Here is a 19,473-nt window from a genome sequence, read left to right as displayed (position 1 = left end):
CCCCGTCAGACGATACCCCCGGACAGGGCCAACCAGGCAGGATAAAACCCCACCCACTCTGCCAAAGCACAGCCACCACACCACTAGAGAGACATCTTCAATCACCAACTTACTACCCTGAGACAAGGCCCAGTATAGCCCATGAAGATCTCCTCCACGGCACGAACCCGAGGGGGGCGCCAAACCTGGACAGGAAGATCACGTCAGTGACTCAACCCACTCAACCCACCCACTGACCCACCCCTCCTAGGGACGGGATGGTAAGAGCACCAGTAAGCCAGTGACTCAGCCCCCGTATTAGGGTTAGAGGTAGAGAATCCCGGTGGAGAGAGGGGAATCGGCCAGGCAGAGACAGCAAGGGTGGTTCATCGCTCCAGTGCCTTTCCATTCACCTGCACACCCTTGGGACAGACTACACTCAATCATAGGACCTACTGAAGAGATGTGTCTTCAATAAAGACTTAAAAGGTCGAGACTGCGTCTGCGTCTCTCACATGGATAAACAGACCATTCCATAAAAATGGAGCTCCATAGGAGAAAGCCCTGCCACCAGCTGTTTGCTTAGAAATTCTGGGGACAATAAGGAGGCCTGAGTCTTGTGACCGTAGCGTGCGTGTAGGTATGTACGGCAGGACCAAATCGGAGAGATCAGAAGGAGCAAGCCCATGTAATGCTTTGTAGGTTAGCAGTAAAACCTTGAAATCAGCCCTAGCCTTAACAGGAAGCCAGTGTAGAGAGGCTAGCAAATATTTTGACCAAAAGTACGTGGACACCTGCTCGTCGAACATCTCATTCCAAAATCATGGGTATTAATATGGAGTTGTTCCCCCATTTGCATCTATAACAGCCTCCATTCTTATGGGAAGGCTTTTCACTAGATGTTGGAACATTGCTGTGGGGACTTGCTTCCATTCAGCCACAAGAGCATTAGTGAGGTAGGTGTTGAAGGAATTGAATTCCTCTGTTTTAAATCCCAATCAAAATTAGACACTGTCAATTCATAAGGATTTGTATGACCCTTATATTATAAGAATGGACAGAGCCCCGGTCTTAAAAGTCAAGTAACAGCCTTTAATTCAAGAGAGTACTGAGTTCATACACATTTTCATACACGTCTGCGTTTTCTAAATGTTCCATCTTTTCTTGACACTGGTAGAAAGGCTCTATAGATCTCAAGCCTTCCCTCCTCGCCTAGAGCCAAGGTCAGTCAGTGTAGATAAGCATTCTAGACAGTTTGGAGATAGTCCGTCCCTGCCATCTGGAGATAGTTCATTCATTTGTACCAAGGAACAGGCCGTCATTGTTCTAAAGTCTTGACTACTTCATATTCAATACTGGGAGCAAGAGAGAAAATTCATACATGTACAGTAACACAATAGTATTCGTATTAGTCAGTCCTGATTGAAATGTATACATAATTAGTCATCATTGATAAAAAATTCCCTTAACAGTAGGGCACTGATGTTGTGATTAGGCCTGGCTCGCAGTCTGCGTTCCAATTCATCCCAAAGATGTTCGATGGGGTTGAGGTCAGGGCTCTGTGCAGGCCAGTCAAGTTCTTTCTATCTCAACAAACCATTTCTGTATGTACCTCACTTTGTGCATGCATGGTGGCATTGTCATGCTGAAACAGGAAAGGGCCTTCCCCAAACTGTTGCCACAAAGTTGGAAGCACAGAGAATGCATTTCCACTGCTCCAGAGTCCAATGGCTGCATGCTTTTCACCACTCCAGCCGACGCTTTGCATTGTACATGGTGATCTTAGGCTTGTGTACGGCTGCTCGGCCATGGAAACGTATTTCATGAAGGTCCCGACGAATAGTTTTTGGGCTGACTTTGAATCTAGAACTCGCTAGTGAGTGTTGCAACCTAGGACAAGCAATTTTTATGCACTACGTGCTTCAGCACTCGGTGGTCCCTTTCTGTGACCTTGTATGGCCTACCACTTCGCAGCTGAACCGTTGGTTCTCCTAGATGTTTCCACTTCACAATAACAGCACTTACAGTTGACCGGGGCAGCTCTAGCAGGGCATAAATGTGACAAACTGACTTGTTGGAAAGGTCATATGACGGTGCCACGTTGAAAGTCACTGAGCTCTTCAGTAAGGCCATTCTACTACCAATGTTTGTCTATGGAAATTGCATACAGTGGTTCCTCCTTTAAAAGTTGCGAGCTTACACCGCGGGACTTAGGGGTACCCAGCGTCATGGCTTCATTGCTCCAGACCACCACAAAGGGGAGTTAGAACACTCATTATGCATTTTGGTCCCAAGGTTTTTATATGACCAATCATATCGAGTGGTTCCAATGACGGATTTGATGCAGAGCCTGGCTTTCTTCAGCAAAGCTGACAAAACATTTAGGTGGAGGCAAATGTAAGTAGTTATAAAGTCATAACGAGTCAAGAAAAAAATGTACAATTGAGAGGAATATGTTACTTAATGTAGAGACAAACGATTGTGCATATTTTAGTCATAAAGTCAATTTACGAAAATCGCTATTTTGCAAGTTTTCTTCTGTCATATCCAATATCAATCTCCATTCTGTGAATGGTGCTGCGTCTGCAAGTATGTATTACAAATATACACTTCAACCGTGTTTACCACTCCTGCTCCTGGGACACCAATGATTACACATTGTGACTATGCAATAGACTAGAAACATGATTTTGTAATTCATATATACAGAATAAAAAACAGTACATCCTGCCTGCATGCCTACAAGTGTGCTGAATGACAAGTGGAAGAGAGTGAGGAATGAGATGGGAGTAACATTCCAGGCTATTTGCTCTGAGACCGGCATAATAATGCAATGAAACAAGCAGGGAGAAGGTTTCAAACCCTCAACATTCTAGCCCGAAGTTCAGCACGCTATCGACTGTGCCCAAATTTATTAACTGTGGTTGGGGCCGATTGTGGCTAAAACACTATCTATTGGAATCTTTAACATGTGGAAAGGGGGGGAAATTATTATTATTCGTTTTTCACAAGCGTCGCAGGATGGGCTATTAGCTGAACAATAGACTATTCCACCTTTACTAAAGAATTGTCTAATAGCCGAGCTAGGTGTGACCCCACCACCCCTCCCCCTCCCCAACTTGCAACAAATAATTTGTGTCTATCTTTCCACATCTACCTACACACGTATCTGCCTACATGCGGTTAATGTTCTGAAATATATATATTTATATACAGTTGAAATCGGAAGTTTACACTTAGGTTGGCGTCATTAAAACTAGTTTTACAACCACTCCCCAAATTTCCTGTTAACAAGGACATCTACTTTGTGCATGACACAAGTCATTTTTCCAACAATTGTTTACAGACAGATTATTTCACTTATAATTCACTATCACAATTCCAGTGGGTCAAAAGTTTACATACACTAAGTTGACATTACCTTTAAACAGCTTGGAAAATTCCAGAAAATGATGGCATGGCTTTAGAAGCTTCTGACAGGCTAATTGACATAATTTGAGTCAATTGGAGCTGTACCTGTGGATGTATTTCAAGGCTTACCTTCAAACCCAGTGCCTCTTTGCTTGACATCATGGGAAAATCAAAAGAAATCAGCCAAGACCTCTACAAGTCTGGTTCATCATTGGAAGCAATTTCCAAACGTCTGAAGGTAGCGTATTCATCTGTACAAACAATAGTACAAAAGAATAAACACCATGGGAACACACAACCGTCATACCGCTCAGGAAGGAAATGCGTTCTGTCTCCTAGAGATGAATGTACTTTGGTGTGAAAAGTGCAAATCAATCCAAGAACAACAGCAAAGGACCTTGTAAAGATGCTGGAGGAAACGGGTACAAAAGTATCTATATCCACAGTAAAACAAGTCCTATATCGACATAACCTGAAAGGCCGCTCAGCAAGGAAGAAGCCACTGCTACAATTTTGAAAAATATAACTGTTTGTTCATAATTACCATTGTTTTGTTTGGAGGAAAAAAAGGGAGGCTTGCAAGCCAAAGAACACTATCCCAGCCGTGAAGCACGGGGGTGGCAGCATCATGTTGTGGGGCTGCTTTCCTGCTGCAGGGACTGGTGCACTTCACAAAATAGATGGCATCATGAGGATGGAAAATGATGTGGATATATTGAAGCAACAACTCAAGACATAAGTCAGGAAGATAAAGCTTGGTCACAAATAGGTCTTCCAAATGGACAATGATCCCAAGCATACTTCCAAAGTTGTATAAAAATGGCTTAAGGACAACAAAGTCAAGGTATTGCAGTGGCCATCACAAAGCCCTGACCTCAATCCTATAGAAAATGTGTGGGCAGAACTGAAAAAGCATGTGCAAGCAAGGAGGCCTACAAACCTGACTCAGTTATACCAGCTCTGTCAGGAGGAATGGGCCAAAATTCACCCAACTTATTGTGGGAAGGTTGTGGAAGGCTACGTGGAACGTTTGACCCAAGTAAATAAATAATTTTTAGGCAATACTACCAAATACTAATTGAGCGTATGTAAACTTCTGACCCACTGGGCATGTGATGAAAGAAATCAAAGCTGAAATAAATAATTCTCTCTAATATTATTTCACGTTCTTAAAATAAAGTGGTGATCCTAACTGACCAAAGACAGGGAAAATTTACTCTGATTAAATGTCAGGGATTGTGAAAAAATGAGTTTAAATGTATTTGGCTAAGGTGTATGTAAACTTCTGACTTCAACTGTGTATATTCAAATTCTGGCTGTATCACATCCGACCGTGATTGGGAGTGCCATAGGGCGGCGCATAATTGGCCCAGTGGGTTTGGCTGGGGTAGAACTTAATTGGCCTGGGTAGGGTGCTGGTAGGCTGGTGCTGAAAATATAGCTAGCTTGTTATGCTAGTGTTGCACACCAAGAGATGGTGAAAACCTACACCGGTCGAGCAATTCATTTCAACAATAATCATAATTTTAATTTGACTTTACAAACAACAAGAGGGCTTAATTGGAGTCTATGTCTTTAGAGCCTCTGCCTATTTAAATAACGTATGTGGTTGAGGTAGGCTATGAGGCTTTTTAGACCTACTTACAATCGCAACTGGTCAAAAATGTAGCATCCTACATAAAACCATCATTGAAAGACAAAAAGTCTGCATGTTCGATTTAAACAATGGAACTATTAATCAAAAGCGCACAGTTGTAAATTCCAAACACTAAAAGTAATTGGAAAGGTAGATATAAAGAATGTAAACAATATGTAAACAAGATGCTGTGTTTTTATTTACAGTAATGATGGACAACTGGAGGCATTTTGAAAACAGGTTTTCAAACACTTGTTTTTCACAACTGTAAGCAGGTGTAGCCCATCATGCAAATGTTTCCTATTAGCAGGACAATAGACTTTTTATAACCCGGCTACTGTTGTGAAAATCACCCAACTTGCAATGTATGATGCTTAAGTACTCGAAAGTGTTACATTTCTAACTCAAAACATCAGTACAGTATTCAATTCAGCAACATCTTTATTATTTTGTTAATCAAATAAAATAACGAGAAAAAATACATTCAAATGCAGATGTTTATATAAACTACATTTTAGTCGCACTTCCACCCAGCTCCACGACCACAGATAAAACCTTGCTGAGATGATCAATGTATTTGTTGCATTGTTGTATCGTCAATTTCTCTAGACAAAACCCCCTGATGGCCTTGACCAGTTAATTTTGCTTGTCGGCTTGGCAGAGTTACAGATTAATGTTTTCAGTTGATGCCAAACAAGTTTGATCGGGTTTAAATCAGGAGACCTACATGTAGAAATGATTATTTTTTATTTTTTTTACATATACTGTAGGCCTACCGAAGGTGTGGTAGGTCTTTTATTTATTTATTTGACCTTTATTTTACTACATAAAGGTCTACTTACTTTTAGATTTTCCTTTCCTCCTGAAAGCCTTAATCTGCTCACTTAAATGAATAGAGATCCTGGTCATGGTGCTACAATATAATCAAAGTGAGGAAAATCGTCAATCTACTGTATACTTATAGCCTATTGTAACCTTAAAGTCACGCCTTTCCTCACCCCACCCAAAATTCCACCCTTAACACAGTTACTATTTAAAACCGAGCTGTTAATAAAAAATACAAATAAAAAATAAAAATAGTTATGGGTCTATAACGAATTACTCGTTCAAATATGGCATGATTTTCTTGAGATATGTGTTGACTGAATATAAGCAATTGATGTCTGCTTTTTTTGCCATTTTCTCACTCACTCTAGGTTAAATGAAAACAAAATCTCCAAAATATTGTTACTTTTTTAAACAAAGTGGTTATTATTAATTAATTTAGAATCATATTAAAGCCCCTTAGGATCTGTGAGAATATCTAATGGAAAATGCCCCTTGGATATTATCCTCTCAATGTAATTATTGGCGGAGAGTCTCGTCATTGAAAAGAAAAATATTGATATACTGTAGGTCTACCATAGGCGAATTGAGTCTCACTAGCGTTGAGTAATGTCTGATGAAAGCAAACAATTTAGAATCCTCCAATCCTGTAGCCTTCTCCCGATGTCACATTGTACTGGCTTTGTTTACAAATTAGTGAGAATGTCTAAACCCATGTTCAACAATTGCCTTTTTCTCACTCAAAAATGAAAACGAAATCTCCAAAATATTGTTACTTTTTAAACAAAGCGATTTGTTATTAATTAATTTAGAATTATATATTTTTTTAAACTTAGATATTCTCAGATATTCTCACAGTTCCCAATAGAAAATGCCCCTTAGATATTAATTGAGTCCTCCAATCCTCTAAATGTAATTATTGGAGGAGAGACAACATCATTGAAACATTTTTTTATATATATATATATTGTAGGCCTACCATAGGCGAAATGAGTCCCACTAGTGTTGAGTAATGTCTAATGTCTAATTATGTAGTAGACATCACAACATAGTTGTGAAGATATCACAACTATGAAATAACACATATGGAATCACATTGTACAGCGCCATATTTTCAGTTCCATTCTAACAGAAACGCAGAGGGTATTTCATTTTTCATGGAATAGTATTAATCATCATAATATTAATCAAATTAATTAAGCAAGTACCAGTCAAAAATTTGGACACACCTACTCATTCCAGGATTTTTCTTTATTTTGACTATTTTCTACATGTTTACGACAGTATTTATTGTAGACTGGACAGTAGCCTAATAAACAAATAAACCCATTTCGTTAATAAAATAATGATAAAAAGTACTCTTTCAAGATGCATATGTTGATTTAGTTATGGATCCATAACGATATACTATGGGAATAAATATCACTGATTTACCGAAATATTGTAACAAAGTTGTCTAATAAAGGCAAACAATTTAGAATCCTCCGATCCTGTAACCTACTCCCGACGCCGTGTTGTACAACGTCATAGAAACCATGAGGGCTTCCTTTTTCCTTTTTCTCTGAATAGAAACACCATAGTATTAATAAAAATAATTAAGTCAAATTTCTTTAAATCAATCCCATATACTATGTTATTACAAAAAAAGGTTTTAAATTCTCTGGTAATGCCAATACAGAATACTATCAAATGCTTTTCAAAGATGCCCTCTGGTGGTCAAACTAGCAATAACTTGCAGTAACAGAAAAAATGGCTGAGAATTAAATGACGTGCCACAGAATGCCGAGGCAGCACGCAAGGCGTGCCGCAGTATGACGCAACTTTTAAAGGAGGAACCACTGTAGCTGCGTGCTCGATTTTATACACCTGTCAGCAACGGGTGTGGCTGAAATAGTCAAATCCACCAATTTGAAGGGGCATCCACATACTAGTTTTGTATATATAATGTAGATGTGTGTGGACATTTCAGATGCAGCTTTTTTCGACTTTAATAGGAACCTGAGTGTTTACAGCAGAGAGAGCATTGCCTGTTTAGGTCTAATTGGATTATCCCTGGTCTTGGCATGTCAGCTTTTGAAGATTATATGAACGTACCCACGCGTACACATGGCAGCCATACCTGATGGTAATATACTGATGATGGAAAAACACTCAGACCTTAGCTTTGAAATGCGAACAATGTGCTGCATTTCTGAGCTAATGAGAGTAAAACACAGGCGCTTTATGTAACCCAGACTCCTAGTTTTAACATCTAAGGCTATAGAGCACCGCTGCTTCCCCAGAGCATTGTTTAATGTTGCGAATGGCGCCTGTGATTTGTTATGTAATGCAAGAGAGGTTGGATGGTAGTGAGTACCCTTGATAGCTCTGCAGTCTTCTCCCATCTGAATCATCATGACACAGCGCCAACGACAGTTCTGGATCCACAGAGTAAAGCCTCGGCAACTCTTAACTTCCTTTTCCAGTGGTGAGTTTTCCTCTGCTTTCCACTTCACTTGTTTTTCAGCATAGGTGAATAGACAGCACAGCACACAGAGAACTGAAGTTTGTGTTTGGTGGCGTAACGTTGAGCTACCATGCCATGCAGGTTCAGTGTTAGGTCAAGGAGTTCCCCTGTCTGAGCTCACAACATCATTTCCAGTTCCTTTGTTAGCGTTGCTGAAATACTGACTGGCCTCTTAGTCATCTCGCAAGAGCTCTGGGCCTGTCCAATCTAGACACGTGTCTCATAGTAGCCTATGTAACTTGTGATAATGAAGTTTTGGAGTGAATTCTTTAACACTCTTGCTCAAAGTTTTCCCCCACTTGATTGAAATGGAAATGAATGAAGATAAAGTCCAGGCTCTGGCCTTTTTTTAAATTATTTTTATTTCACCTTTATTTAACCAGGTAGGCTAAAGAAAAAAAATCTATATACAGTGTTTTCAAATGGCGTGAGGAGGTAAGGCAATAAATAGTAGTGGAGTAATTACAATTTCAAAAATAACACTGGAGTGATAGATGAGCAGATGATGATGTGCAAGTAGAAATACTGGTGTTCAAATTAGCAGAAAAGTAAATGAAAACAATATGGGGATGAGGTAGGTAGATTGGGTGGGCAATGTACAGCTTCAGCGATCGGTTAGCTGCTCAGGTAGCTAATGTTTAAGTTAGTTAGGCCTGAAAGCATGGTATTAAGTGAAGTCCTGCTACTGTGCCCTTTAAACATGTTGTCTGGGGGAACACGATTTTAATTATTTTCCGTTCCACCTCATTTAGCTGAAGAGTTATCATCTTGTCCTCCAAAGCTTAAATTGAAAATATGTTTGTCTCTTGAGACATCTGGACACAATTTTCATATCATCCATCCACATAGCAGAGTGATTCAGTAATAGCCTCTGTTGTGTGACTTTGCACTGCATTATCCCTCCTATCACATCATGAAGTGGCTATTGTGTCACAGCCTCCAGCTAAATTAAAATGTCTGATTAGGTACAATAACAGTGAGTCCTTGCCTGTTTGTTGTGCCTCTGGCCATTGATTTTAACATGGTTATTAGGCTGGTGGCGGCGGCAGGAGTCTGGTAATGCGGTAATAAGACTACCCTTTCAGACTCTCAGTGGTGGAGAATTTCCCAGAGCTCAGACTGTGTGCCCTCCATTTCATGCCACTACAATATACCATCCTCTTCATTAGCCCTGAAACCAGAAGAACATGGCCTTTAAGCCACTATCTGGAATATTTCCTGCTGTTCAATTTAATGATAACTTCAATCAACCACATCCCCTTTGATTCTTGAGTAGCATAACTTATAAATGCCCCTTTGCCTTACTACAACTGTCATACCACATCATAACTCCATTGTTTGTATTTTCTCATAATCTCATGGACGGCCAGTGTTTTTAATGTATGATTTTAATTACCTATCTTGTTTCAAATCAAACTTTATTTGTTACATGTGCTGAATAGAACCGAATACAAGTGTAGACCTTACCGTGAAATGCTTACTTACAAGCCCTTAACTTCACTAGGGTAGGGGGCAGCATTCGGAATTTTGGATGAAAAGCGTTCCCAAATGAAACTGCCTGCTACTCCGAGAAGCTAGGATATGCATATAATTAGTAGATTTGGATAGAAATACTCTGAAGTTTCTAAAACTGTTTGAATGATGTCTGTGAGTATACAGAACTCATATGGCAGGCAAAAACCTGAGAAAGAAATCCAACCAGGGAAATCTGAGGTTTGTAGTTTTTCAAGTCATTGCCTATCGAATACACAGTGTCTATGGTGTCATGTTGCACTTCCTAAGGCTTCCACTAGATGTCAACAGTCTTTAGAACCTTGTTTGAGGCTTCTACTGTGAAGGAGGGGGGACTGAGAGCTGATTGAGTCAGGGGTCTGCCAGAGTGGCATGAGCTGATCATGTGAGAGTGACCTGCGTTCCATTGCATTTCTGAAGATAAAGGAATTCTCCGGTTGGAACATTATTAAAGATTTATGTTAAAAACATCCTAAAGATTGATTCTATACATCGTTTGACATGTTTTTGACTGTAACGGAACTTTTTGACTTTTCGTCTGGAGCTAGTGATAAGGCCTCATGAATTTGGATTACTGGGCTAAACGCGCGAACGAAAAGGAAGTATTTGGACATAAATGATGGACTTTATCATTTATTGTGGAACTGGGATTCCTGGGAGTGCATTCTGATGAAGATCATCAAAGGTAAGTGAATATTTAGAATGCTATTTCTGACTACTGTTGACTCCACAACATGGCGGGTATCTGTATGGCTTGTTTTTGTGTCTGAGCGCTGTACTCAGGTTATTGCATGGTGTGCTTTTTCCGTAACGTTTTTAAAAAACCTGACACAGTGGTTGCATTAAGGAGAAGTGGATCTAAAATTCCATGCATAACAGTTATATATTTTAGCAATGTTTATTATGAGTATTTCTGTAATTGATGTGGCTCTCTACAAAATCACTGGATGTTTTGGAACTACTGAACATAACACGCCAATGTAAAATTAGATTTCTTGATATAAATATGAACTTTATCGAACAAAACATTCATGTTTTGTGTAACATGAAGTCCTATGAGTGTCATCTGATGAAGATCATCAAAATTTAGGTTAATATTATCTCCATTTCTGCTTTTTGTGATTCCTCTCTTTGGCTGGAAAAATGGCTATGTTTTTCTGTGACTAGGTGCTGACCTAACATAATCGTTTGGTGTGCTTTCGTCGTAAAGCCTTTTTGAAATCAGACACTGTGGCTGGATTTACAACAAGTTTATCTTTAAAATGGTGGAAAATATTTGTATGTTTGAGGAATTTTAATTGTGGGATTGCTGTTGTTTTGAATGTGGCGTCCTGCAATTTCACTGGCTGTTGTCGAGGTGGGACGCTACTGTCCCACTGGTGCCAGAGAGGTTAACCAACAGTGTAGTTCAAGAAGAGTTAAGAAAATATTGAACTATCTGCTGTTAAGGAGCCTTTTGTTCCTAGACTTGCCTCTCCGGTACCGCTTGCCGTGCGAAGGTAGAGAAAACAGACAATTTTATGGGCTTTCCTCTGACACCGCCTATTATATAGGTCTTGGACGGCAGGAAGCTTGGGCCCCAGTGATGTACTGGGTTGTACGCACTACCCTCTATAGCACCTTACGGTCAAATGCTGAGCAGTTGCCATACCAGGCGGTGATGCAGCCAGTCATGATGCTCTCGATGGTGCAGCTGTACTTTTTGAGGATCTGGGAACCCATGCCTCTACGGGGGGGGTGATAGTTTGTTGGTGATTTTGTCTCCAAGGAACTTGAAACTCTCGACCCGCTCTACTACAGCCCTGTCGATGTTAATAGAGGCCTGTTCGGCCTGCCTTTTCCTGTACTCCACGATCAGCTTCTTTGTCTTGCTGACATTGAGGGAGAGGTTGTTGTCCTTGTATCACAATGCTAGTTCTATTATCTCCTCCCTATAGACTGTCTCATTGTTGTCGGTGATCAGACCTACCAATGTTGTGTCATCAGCTTACTTAATGATGGTGTTGGAGTCGTGTTTGGCCACACAGTCGTGGGTGAACAGGGAGTACAGGAGGGGACTAAGTACACACCAGATACTGACTGCTACTTTTGATTTTGACCCCCTCTTTCTTTAGGGACACATTATTCAATTTCTGTTAGTCACATGTCTGTGGAACTTGTTCAGTTTATGTCTCCGTTGTTGAATATTGTTACGTTCATGCAACTATTTACACATAAACGCAGTTTACAGTGAGAGGACATTTCTTTTTTTGCTGAGTTTAAGTATTACAGACTTGGTCAGGGAGAGGCTGAAAATGTCAGTGAAAACACTTGCCAGTTGGTCCGCGCATCCTTTGAGTACACTTCCTGGTAATCCGTCTGGCCCCGCGGCTTTGTGAATGTTGACCTGTTTAAAGGTCTTGCTCACATCTGCTACCGAGTGCTTTATCACACAGTCACCCAGAACATCTGGTGCTCTCGTGCATGCTTCAGTGTTGCTTACCTCGAAGCGAGCATAAAAGGCATTTAGCTCGTCTGGTAGGCTCGCGTCACTGGGGAGCTTACGTCTTGGTTTCCCTTTGTAGTCCGTAATAGTTTTCAAGCCCTGCCACATCCGACGAGCGTCAGAACCGGTGTAGTAGGATTAAATCTTAATCCTGTATTGACGCTTTGCTTGTTCGATGGTTCGTCTGAGGGCATAGCGGGATTTCTTATAAGCGTCTGGATTAGTGTCCCGTTCCTTGAAAGCGGCAGCTCTAGCCTTTAGCTCAATATGGATGTTGCCTTTAATCCATGGCTTCTGGTTGGGATATGTATATACGTTCACTGTGGGGATGACTGCGTTGATGCACTTATTGATGAAGCCGATGACTGAGGTGGTATACTCCTTAATGCCACTGGATAAATCCCGGAACATATTACAGTCTGTGCTAGCAAAACAGTAGCATCCTTGTCATCTGACCACTTCCGTATTGAGCGAGTCACAGGTACTTCCTGCTTTAGTTTTTGTTTGTAGGCAGGAATCAGGAGGATCAAATTATGGTCAGATTTGCCAAATGTATGGCGGGGGAGAGCTTTGTATGCATCTCTGTGTGTGGAGTAAAGGTGGTCTTGAGGTTTTTTTTTCTCTGGTTGCACATGTGACATTCTGGTAAAAATTGGGTACAACTGATAAGTTGTCCTGTATTAAAGTCCCCAGCCACTAGGAGCGCCGCTTCTGGATGATCATTTTCTTGTTTGCTTTTGACCTTATAGAGTCGGTTGAGTGCGGTCTTCGTGCCAGCATCAGTCTGCGGTGGTAAATAGATGGCTATGAATAATATAGATGAGAACTCTCTTGGTAGATAGTGTGGTCTACAGCTTATCATAAGGTACTCTACCCTTTATTCTACTTCCTCCTGTCTGTTTCTTTGTTACTACTATTTTATTTATTTGATGTGAAGCACTACTTTACTTATATTGAAAAGCGCTATACAAATAAAGTTATTATTGTGCATCCATCTATTACACAATCATTGCAGTCTTAATGACTCTGCTCTTGCTGCTGGTGATTCTCAGTATACTTCTGGCCCTTCTTTGGACAATGTGAGCTTCAATGCCATACAACACTCCTTCCGTGGCCTCCAACTTCTCTAAAATGCAAGTAAAACTAAATGCATGCTCTTCAAACGATCACTGCTCGCACCCTCCCGCACGACTAGCATCACTACTCTGGATGGTTCTGACTTAGAATTTTTTTTACAAATACCTAGGTGTCTGGTTAGACTGTAAACTCTTCTTCCAGACTCATATTAAGCATCTCCAATCCAAAATGAAATCTAGAATTGGTTTCCTATTTCGCAACAAAGCATCCTTTGCTGCCAAACAAACCCTCGTAAAACTGACTATCCTACCGATCATTGACTTTGGCGATGTCCTTTACAAATTAGCCTCCAACACTCTACTCAGCAAATTATATGTGGTCTACCACAGTGCCATCCATTTTGCCACCAAAGCCCCATATACTACCCACCACTGCGACCTGTATGCTCTCGCTGGCTGCCCTCGCTTTATAATCAAATCCAATCAAAATCCAATCAAATTTTATTTGTCACATACACATGGTTAGCAGATGTTAATGCGAGAGTAGCGAAATGCTTGGATCCAGGTCATCTATAAGTCTTTGCTAGGTATAGCCCCACCTTACCTCAGCTCACTGGTCACCATAGCAGCACCCACTCGTAGTACATGTTCCAGCAGGTATATTTCACTGGTCATCCCCAAAGCCAACATCTCCTTTGGCTGCCTTTCCTTCCAGTTCTCTGCTACTAATGACTGGAACAAATTGCAAAAATCTCTGAAGCTGGAGTCTTATACATCTCCCTCACTAACTTGAAGCATCATCTGTCAGAGCAGCTTACCAATTATTGCACCTGTACACAGCCCATCTGTAAATAGCCCACCCAACTACCTCCTCCCCTTATTGTTTTTTTTCTCCTTTGCAACCCAGTATCTCTACTTGCACATTCATCTTCTGCACATCTATCACTCCAGTGTTAATTGCTAAATTGTAATTATTTACAACTATGGCCTATTTGCCTTACCTCCCTAATCTTACTACATTTGCACACACTGTATATAGATGTTTGTATTGTGTTATTGACCGTACTTTTGTTTATCCCATGTGTTGTTTGTGTCGCACTGCTTTGCTTTATCTTGGCCAGGTCGCAGTTGTAAATGGGAACTTGTTCTCAACTGGCCTACCTAGTTAAATAAAAGGGAAATAAATAAATAAAACATGTTCTGTTATTTTTCCTTACCATTGGAGGCTCCTTTCAATTTGAAGTCATTATACGCCTTTGTGTAGGCTGACTGCAAGACCAATGATTGTCATTGTCTTGCATCTTAGTTGGATTAGAGGGTAGTTACTTGACTGAATGAATCAGTGCATTTCTAAGTATTTTATGCACAGACAGACAATATTTGTCCTTCAGCAGAGATGGGAAAGACCTTCTCACACACTCACTCTCTTTTCAAGGCCAGGTAGGTATTTTCTGCTGTTTTATACCTTGTCAGATAATGTTAAGACAGAAAACACCTTTTTGGAAAATACACCACACATAGTTAACTTCCTGGCCCTCCACATGACATCCTTAACTGTTGACTTTCCTAAGAGAGGCAAACAAAGACAGATCAGTATCGGGTAAAGTCTGCTCAGGGTTATCTCCAGTGTCCATTTTCTTTGTGTGCCGTGATTTAAAAAAATAACACGAGGCAAACAATAGACACTTCTTGTTTGATCTGATCCTTTCCTTTACCCTCCTCTGTGAGTGAGTTTATATTTCTTTTGTCTCTCGCAATTTAAAGGAACAGACCGTTTTGAATAAAATCCACACATTCTCTTGGCAACTGGGAAATAATAAATGCACACACACTCGTGGCCTGTTGTGCAGGTGTTATCCCACTGGGATGTTAGTTTTAATTCCATTCGATTGTAAAACCAACAAACATTTTTAACCATCTCATTGGTTTTAGGGTAAAGGTGGATTTAGGTGAAGAAAATACAGACATTCCCGAAATCCCTTTACGTTGTTGACTTTTTGCAAATCCAATCAGTTTTCCACAATGATTCAACATAATCACATACATTTCTTTTGTTGAAATGACAATGAATAAACATAGTTTCCAACAATCAGTTTGTGCCTAGTGGGATAACTGAACCACCCACCATGCTCTTCCTTCACCTTAAACCCAAATCGGAAGCTTCCAGGAGAGTACAGACCTAGAGGTCTTCATGGGTCCACCCAAAACTGATTACCTGGGACCCGACCAGGTTGGGTCCGAAATTCTGTAGTTGACCCTCGGATCTGGGTCAGATCTGATTGCCTCGGGGATGTGTAATTATAACTGATTTGCTGGTAAGGACCTATACAGACCTGAACGTGACTGCTGCAGTAGAGAAAGAGAGAGAAAAGTATCTAATTACATTTCACGAGAGTGGTGCGTGTTGCTTGTTGTTGTAAGCCAATTACAAGTCATCGAAGCGGCACTAGCCTCTGGTTCTAGGTGTGCAAATTAGGAGAACAATGAAGATGGAATTCAAATAAGAATTTAATGAGAAGGATAGGGTGTTATACAGAAGTGTTGCAAAATTCAACCCCAACCCCCCCAAAAAATGTAAGCATTGTTAAGTCTTCAAATTTAGGGCATGTATTTTCATCTAATTCAATCCAAGGCAATAACATGCATTCTTAAATGAATATACTACAAATCCCTCAATATGAATGTCTATACTAAAACGAGTTATATCCATCTACAGTGCCTTGCAAAAGTATTCAGACCCTTTGGATTTCTTCACATTTTGTGTTACAAAGTGGGATTAAAATGATTGATTTTTTAAACAATCTACACAATATACTCATGTCAAAGTGGAAGAATATATATATATTATATATATTGTTTAGGCAAGCCTAAATTAGTTCAGGAGTACAAATTTGCTTTAAAAATCACATAATAAGTGACATGGACTCACTCTGTGTGAAATATTGCGGGTTTACATGATTTCTGAATGACTAACCCTTCCTCTGTACCCCATACATACAACATATGTAAGGTCCCTCAGTCAAGTATTGAATTCCAAGCACAGATTCAACTACAAAGACCATGGAGCTCTTTGAAAGCCTCATGAAGAAGGGCAGTGATTTGTAGATGGGTAACAATAATAAATCAGACATTAAACATATCTTTAAGCATGATCAAGTTAATAATTATGCTGTGGATGATGTATTAAACCACCCAGACACATCAAAGATACAGTTGTCCTTCTGAACTGAGCTGCAGGACAGGATATTCAACTGCTCAGGGATGTCACCATGAGGCCATTGGTGATTATTTTTTTTTGAACAGCTACAGAATTCAATGGCTGTGATGGGATTTAACAACTGTGGATGAATCAACAACATTTTATTGACTCCAGAATAATGACCTGAATGACGAAGAATACAAATATACAGAATAAACATATTCTAAAACATGCATCTTGTATGCAAAAAAGACACTAAAGTAATACTGCAACAAACAAAAAACACCAAAGGAATGCACTTTTACCTAAATAGAAAGCCTTATGTTTGGGTGAAGTCCAACACATCACTAACTGCCTCCTTGTTTTCTAGTAATGTGGTGGCTGCATCATGGTATAGGTATGCTTGACATTGGCAAGTACTGGGGAGTTTTTCAGGATAAAAAGAAATGGGATGGAGCTAAGTACAGGAAAACTCTTGGCCGCCATTGTGGCGGTAATATGGTCACCACAACAGCCCTAAACTGGTACTGACCTTGTATATAGTGCACATTCTCGTTTGTTTTATTTCTCATGTGTTTTCCATTTTATTTCTGTGACCTAATATTGATTCTGTGCTCTTTTGAAAGCTGGAATCCTCAGTTGCTGCGTCCATTTTTTGAATTACAAATGTATGATATATACCCATTGATTCTTGAAGAATATATCTTATAAATGCCTCATGAGCTTAGTTTAACTGTCATATCAAATCTCAGCTTGTTTTACTCTAATGTTTGTAAACCATGTTAATGTAAACAAACACTGTATAACCCCCAAACATGGTTAAAACTATAATTTGTGTATCATGGATGGTCAGTCCTTGCATCCATCAGTCTATGAATTTGAGTGGTTACATTTCTCCAGTCCCATCCCTCAGCTTTTTACCAAAACAGAGGCGGGGGTGGGGGGCACTTTGTTACTGTTTCAATTAAAGACTCTCTCCATCTATTTGAACTTTTCCTGTAGATAAACAATATCTCATGTATAAATACAGTAATTTAAACACAATTAAGGCTAAAAAATATGTTTTGAGCAAAATTGTGTTTTTTAGACTACTGCAAACTTCAAGGAGTTTATCTGATGTTGCCCTCTAATGTCATCGGCCTCACTCCTTGCATGCGGTAACAATAGAGGAGCAATAGAGAACAAGAGAGAAATGGCCCACCCCCCTACTTGTGCCATGTCATGAGTATACCTGGACCACCTATTTAGATGTGCCTTTTGTTAAGTAAATTGGGTGATGAATGAAGTGAAAAGGAGCCTGGAGTAGGACTTTAAGGACTCTCGCTTTAAGACCCTATTCTGGATTCCCTATGTCTTAACTTTGATATTGAACACTGAATTGTTGAGGAAGAGCTTGCAAGTAAGCATTTCGCTGTACTGTTTACACCTGTTGTATCCTGTGCATGTGACAAATACACTTGGACTTGATGTTTAATCCTGAGGGTTGGAACCTTTGTCTTTCAGGTGGGGCACTCAGGGCGACTTCACTACGACGCACCCGTTACCCATGGTCAAAGTGAAGCTGTTTACAGAGAGCACGGGGGTACTTGCCCTTGAAGACAAGGAGCTGGGGAGGGTAAGACACTGTACATCAACCTATTAAGATTGATATAATTCACTATCAATATCAGCCACTTGATATCAGTTAGTATTTATATCAGATACTAGCAATTAGAATGACCCAATCATTCATTGGCTTGGCAATGTAACAATGTAGCCCAAACAGCAATGTACCTAGACTAGTTTTTCCCATGACATGGATGCAATTGAAATATTTAAGACATGCATTGTATAGAATGTGCAAGAGCTGGAGCTGTTATTCTCCCGGAAGATCCCCCTCTCTCTTCTCCCCATCACCATCTCTTCCTCTTCTCTCTGAGAAACAGATGGAGACTCCCTTTGAGAGACTGATAACACTGCGACACTAACAAAACAATGAGCACCACAAAGATCTGTCTCCCAGTCAGTGTTAGAGTGGGTGTGCCACACACATGCAACATACATACTGTGTGCGCACACACACATGCGGAATATGACAGCGTGCATACACACACATTCTGCCAACTTATTGTCTTTCATTTTTCCTCTTTCATTCTCCATTTTCTTCCCTCTTTGGTCAAAAGTAATAACTTGAAAAGTCTGTCCCCCTCCATTAATCCTGTTTTTCTCCTTCTCTCTCGTTTTCCTGAACCTCTCTAATCTCTGTTTCTGCCTCCTTCTCTCTCTCCCCCCCCTTTCACTCTGTCTATTTCTCTCTATCTCACACACACACAGACAAATGCACAAACAAACACACACTTGTGTCTAACATCTCATAGCACTCTTTGTCTCTAAAAGTAATTGAAGCATGATGAATATGTCTATGGAGTCTAAATACAGATGAGGATTTCATTGCCACAAATGTAGTCTCTAACTGAATGGGTTTCATGCATACAGTTCTGAAACCGATCAGGGTCGTTCTCTTTGATTTCAATCACTTTTTGACCTTTTGATTTGAACAAAACTTTCCATACATGGCAGAAGTGGTCAGAAAATTACTTTTTGGATTCGAATGACAAAACATTTAGGAGACAGAGATGCTTTTGGTTGACCCATACCCCACCCTAGTATGAGACTCATCTATCAGTTTAAAATATAAACGGTAGAGTTTGATATCATTTAAAAGCTTACAGTGTTCTCAAACTAATTTAGAATTTCTTGAATATATATATTTTGTATTGTCATTGTTTATCCTTTATCGTAAATGATCTATAAATACAGTATTTGTGCATATGTTGAGGCTTAGAACCTATTTTACATCATCTG

The 19,473-nt window shown here is 40.0% G+C and overlaps 1 protein-coding gene across 1 annotated transcript in view; it reads left to right on the top strand.

Annotated features, from left to right (window-relative positions):
- Window positions 1-19,473, top strand: part of LOC135509565 (calcium-dependent secretion activator 2-like) — a 159,060-nt gene that overhangs the window by 29,136 nt on the left and 110,451 nt on the right. The window contains exon 5 of the mRNA XM_064930326.1: window positions 18,133-18,244. Within this exon, the coding sequence (XP_064786398.1) occupies window positions 18,133-18,244 (112 nt within the window). The remainder of the gene's footprint in view (window positions 1-18,132; window positions 18,245-19,473) is intronic.

Source organism: Oncorhynchus masou, chromosome 22 (genome assembly GCF_036934945.1).
Source record: "Oncorhynchus masou masou isolate Uvic2021 chromosome 22, UVic_Omas_1.1, whole genome shotgun sequence".
Taxonomy (NCBI): Eukaryota; Metazoa; Chordata; class Actinopteri; order Salmoniformes; family Salmonidae; genus Oncorhynchus; species Oncorhynchus masou.
Note: the sequence above shows the minus strand (reverse complement) of the source record. Positions and strands in the feature narration are given on the sequence as shown.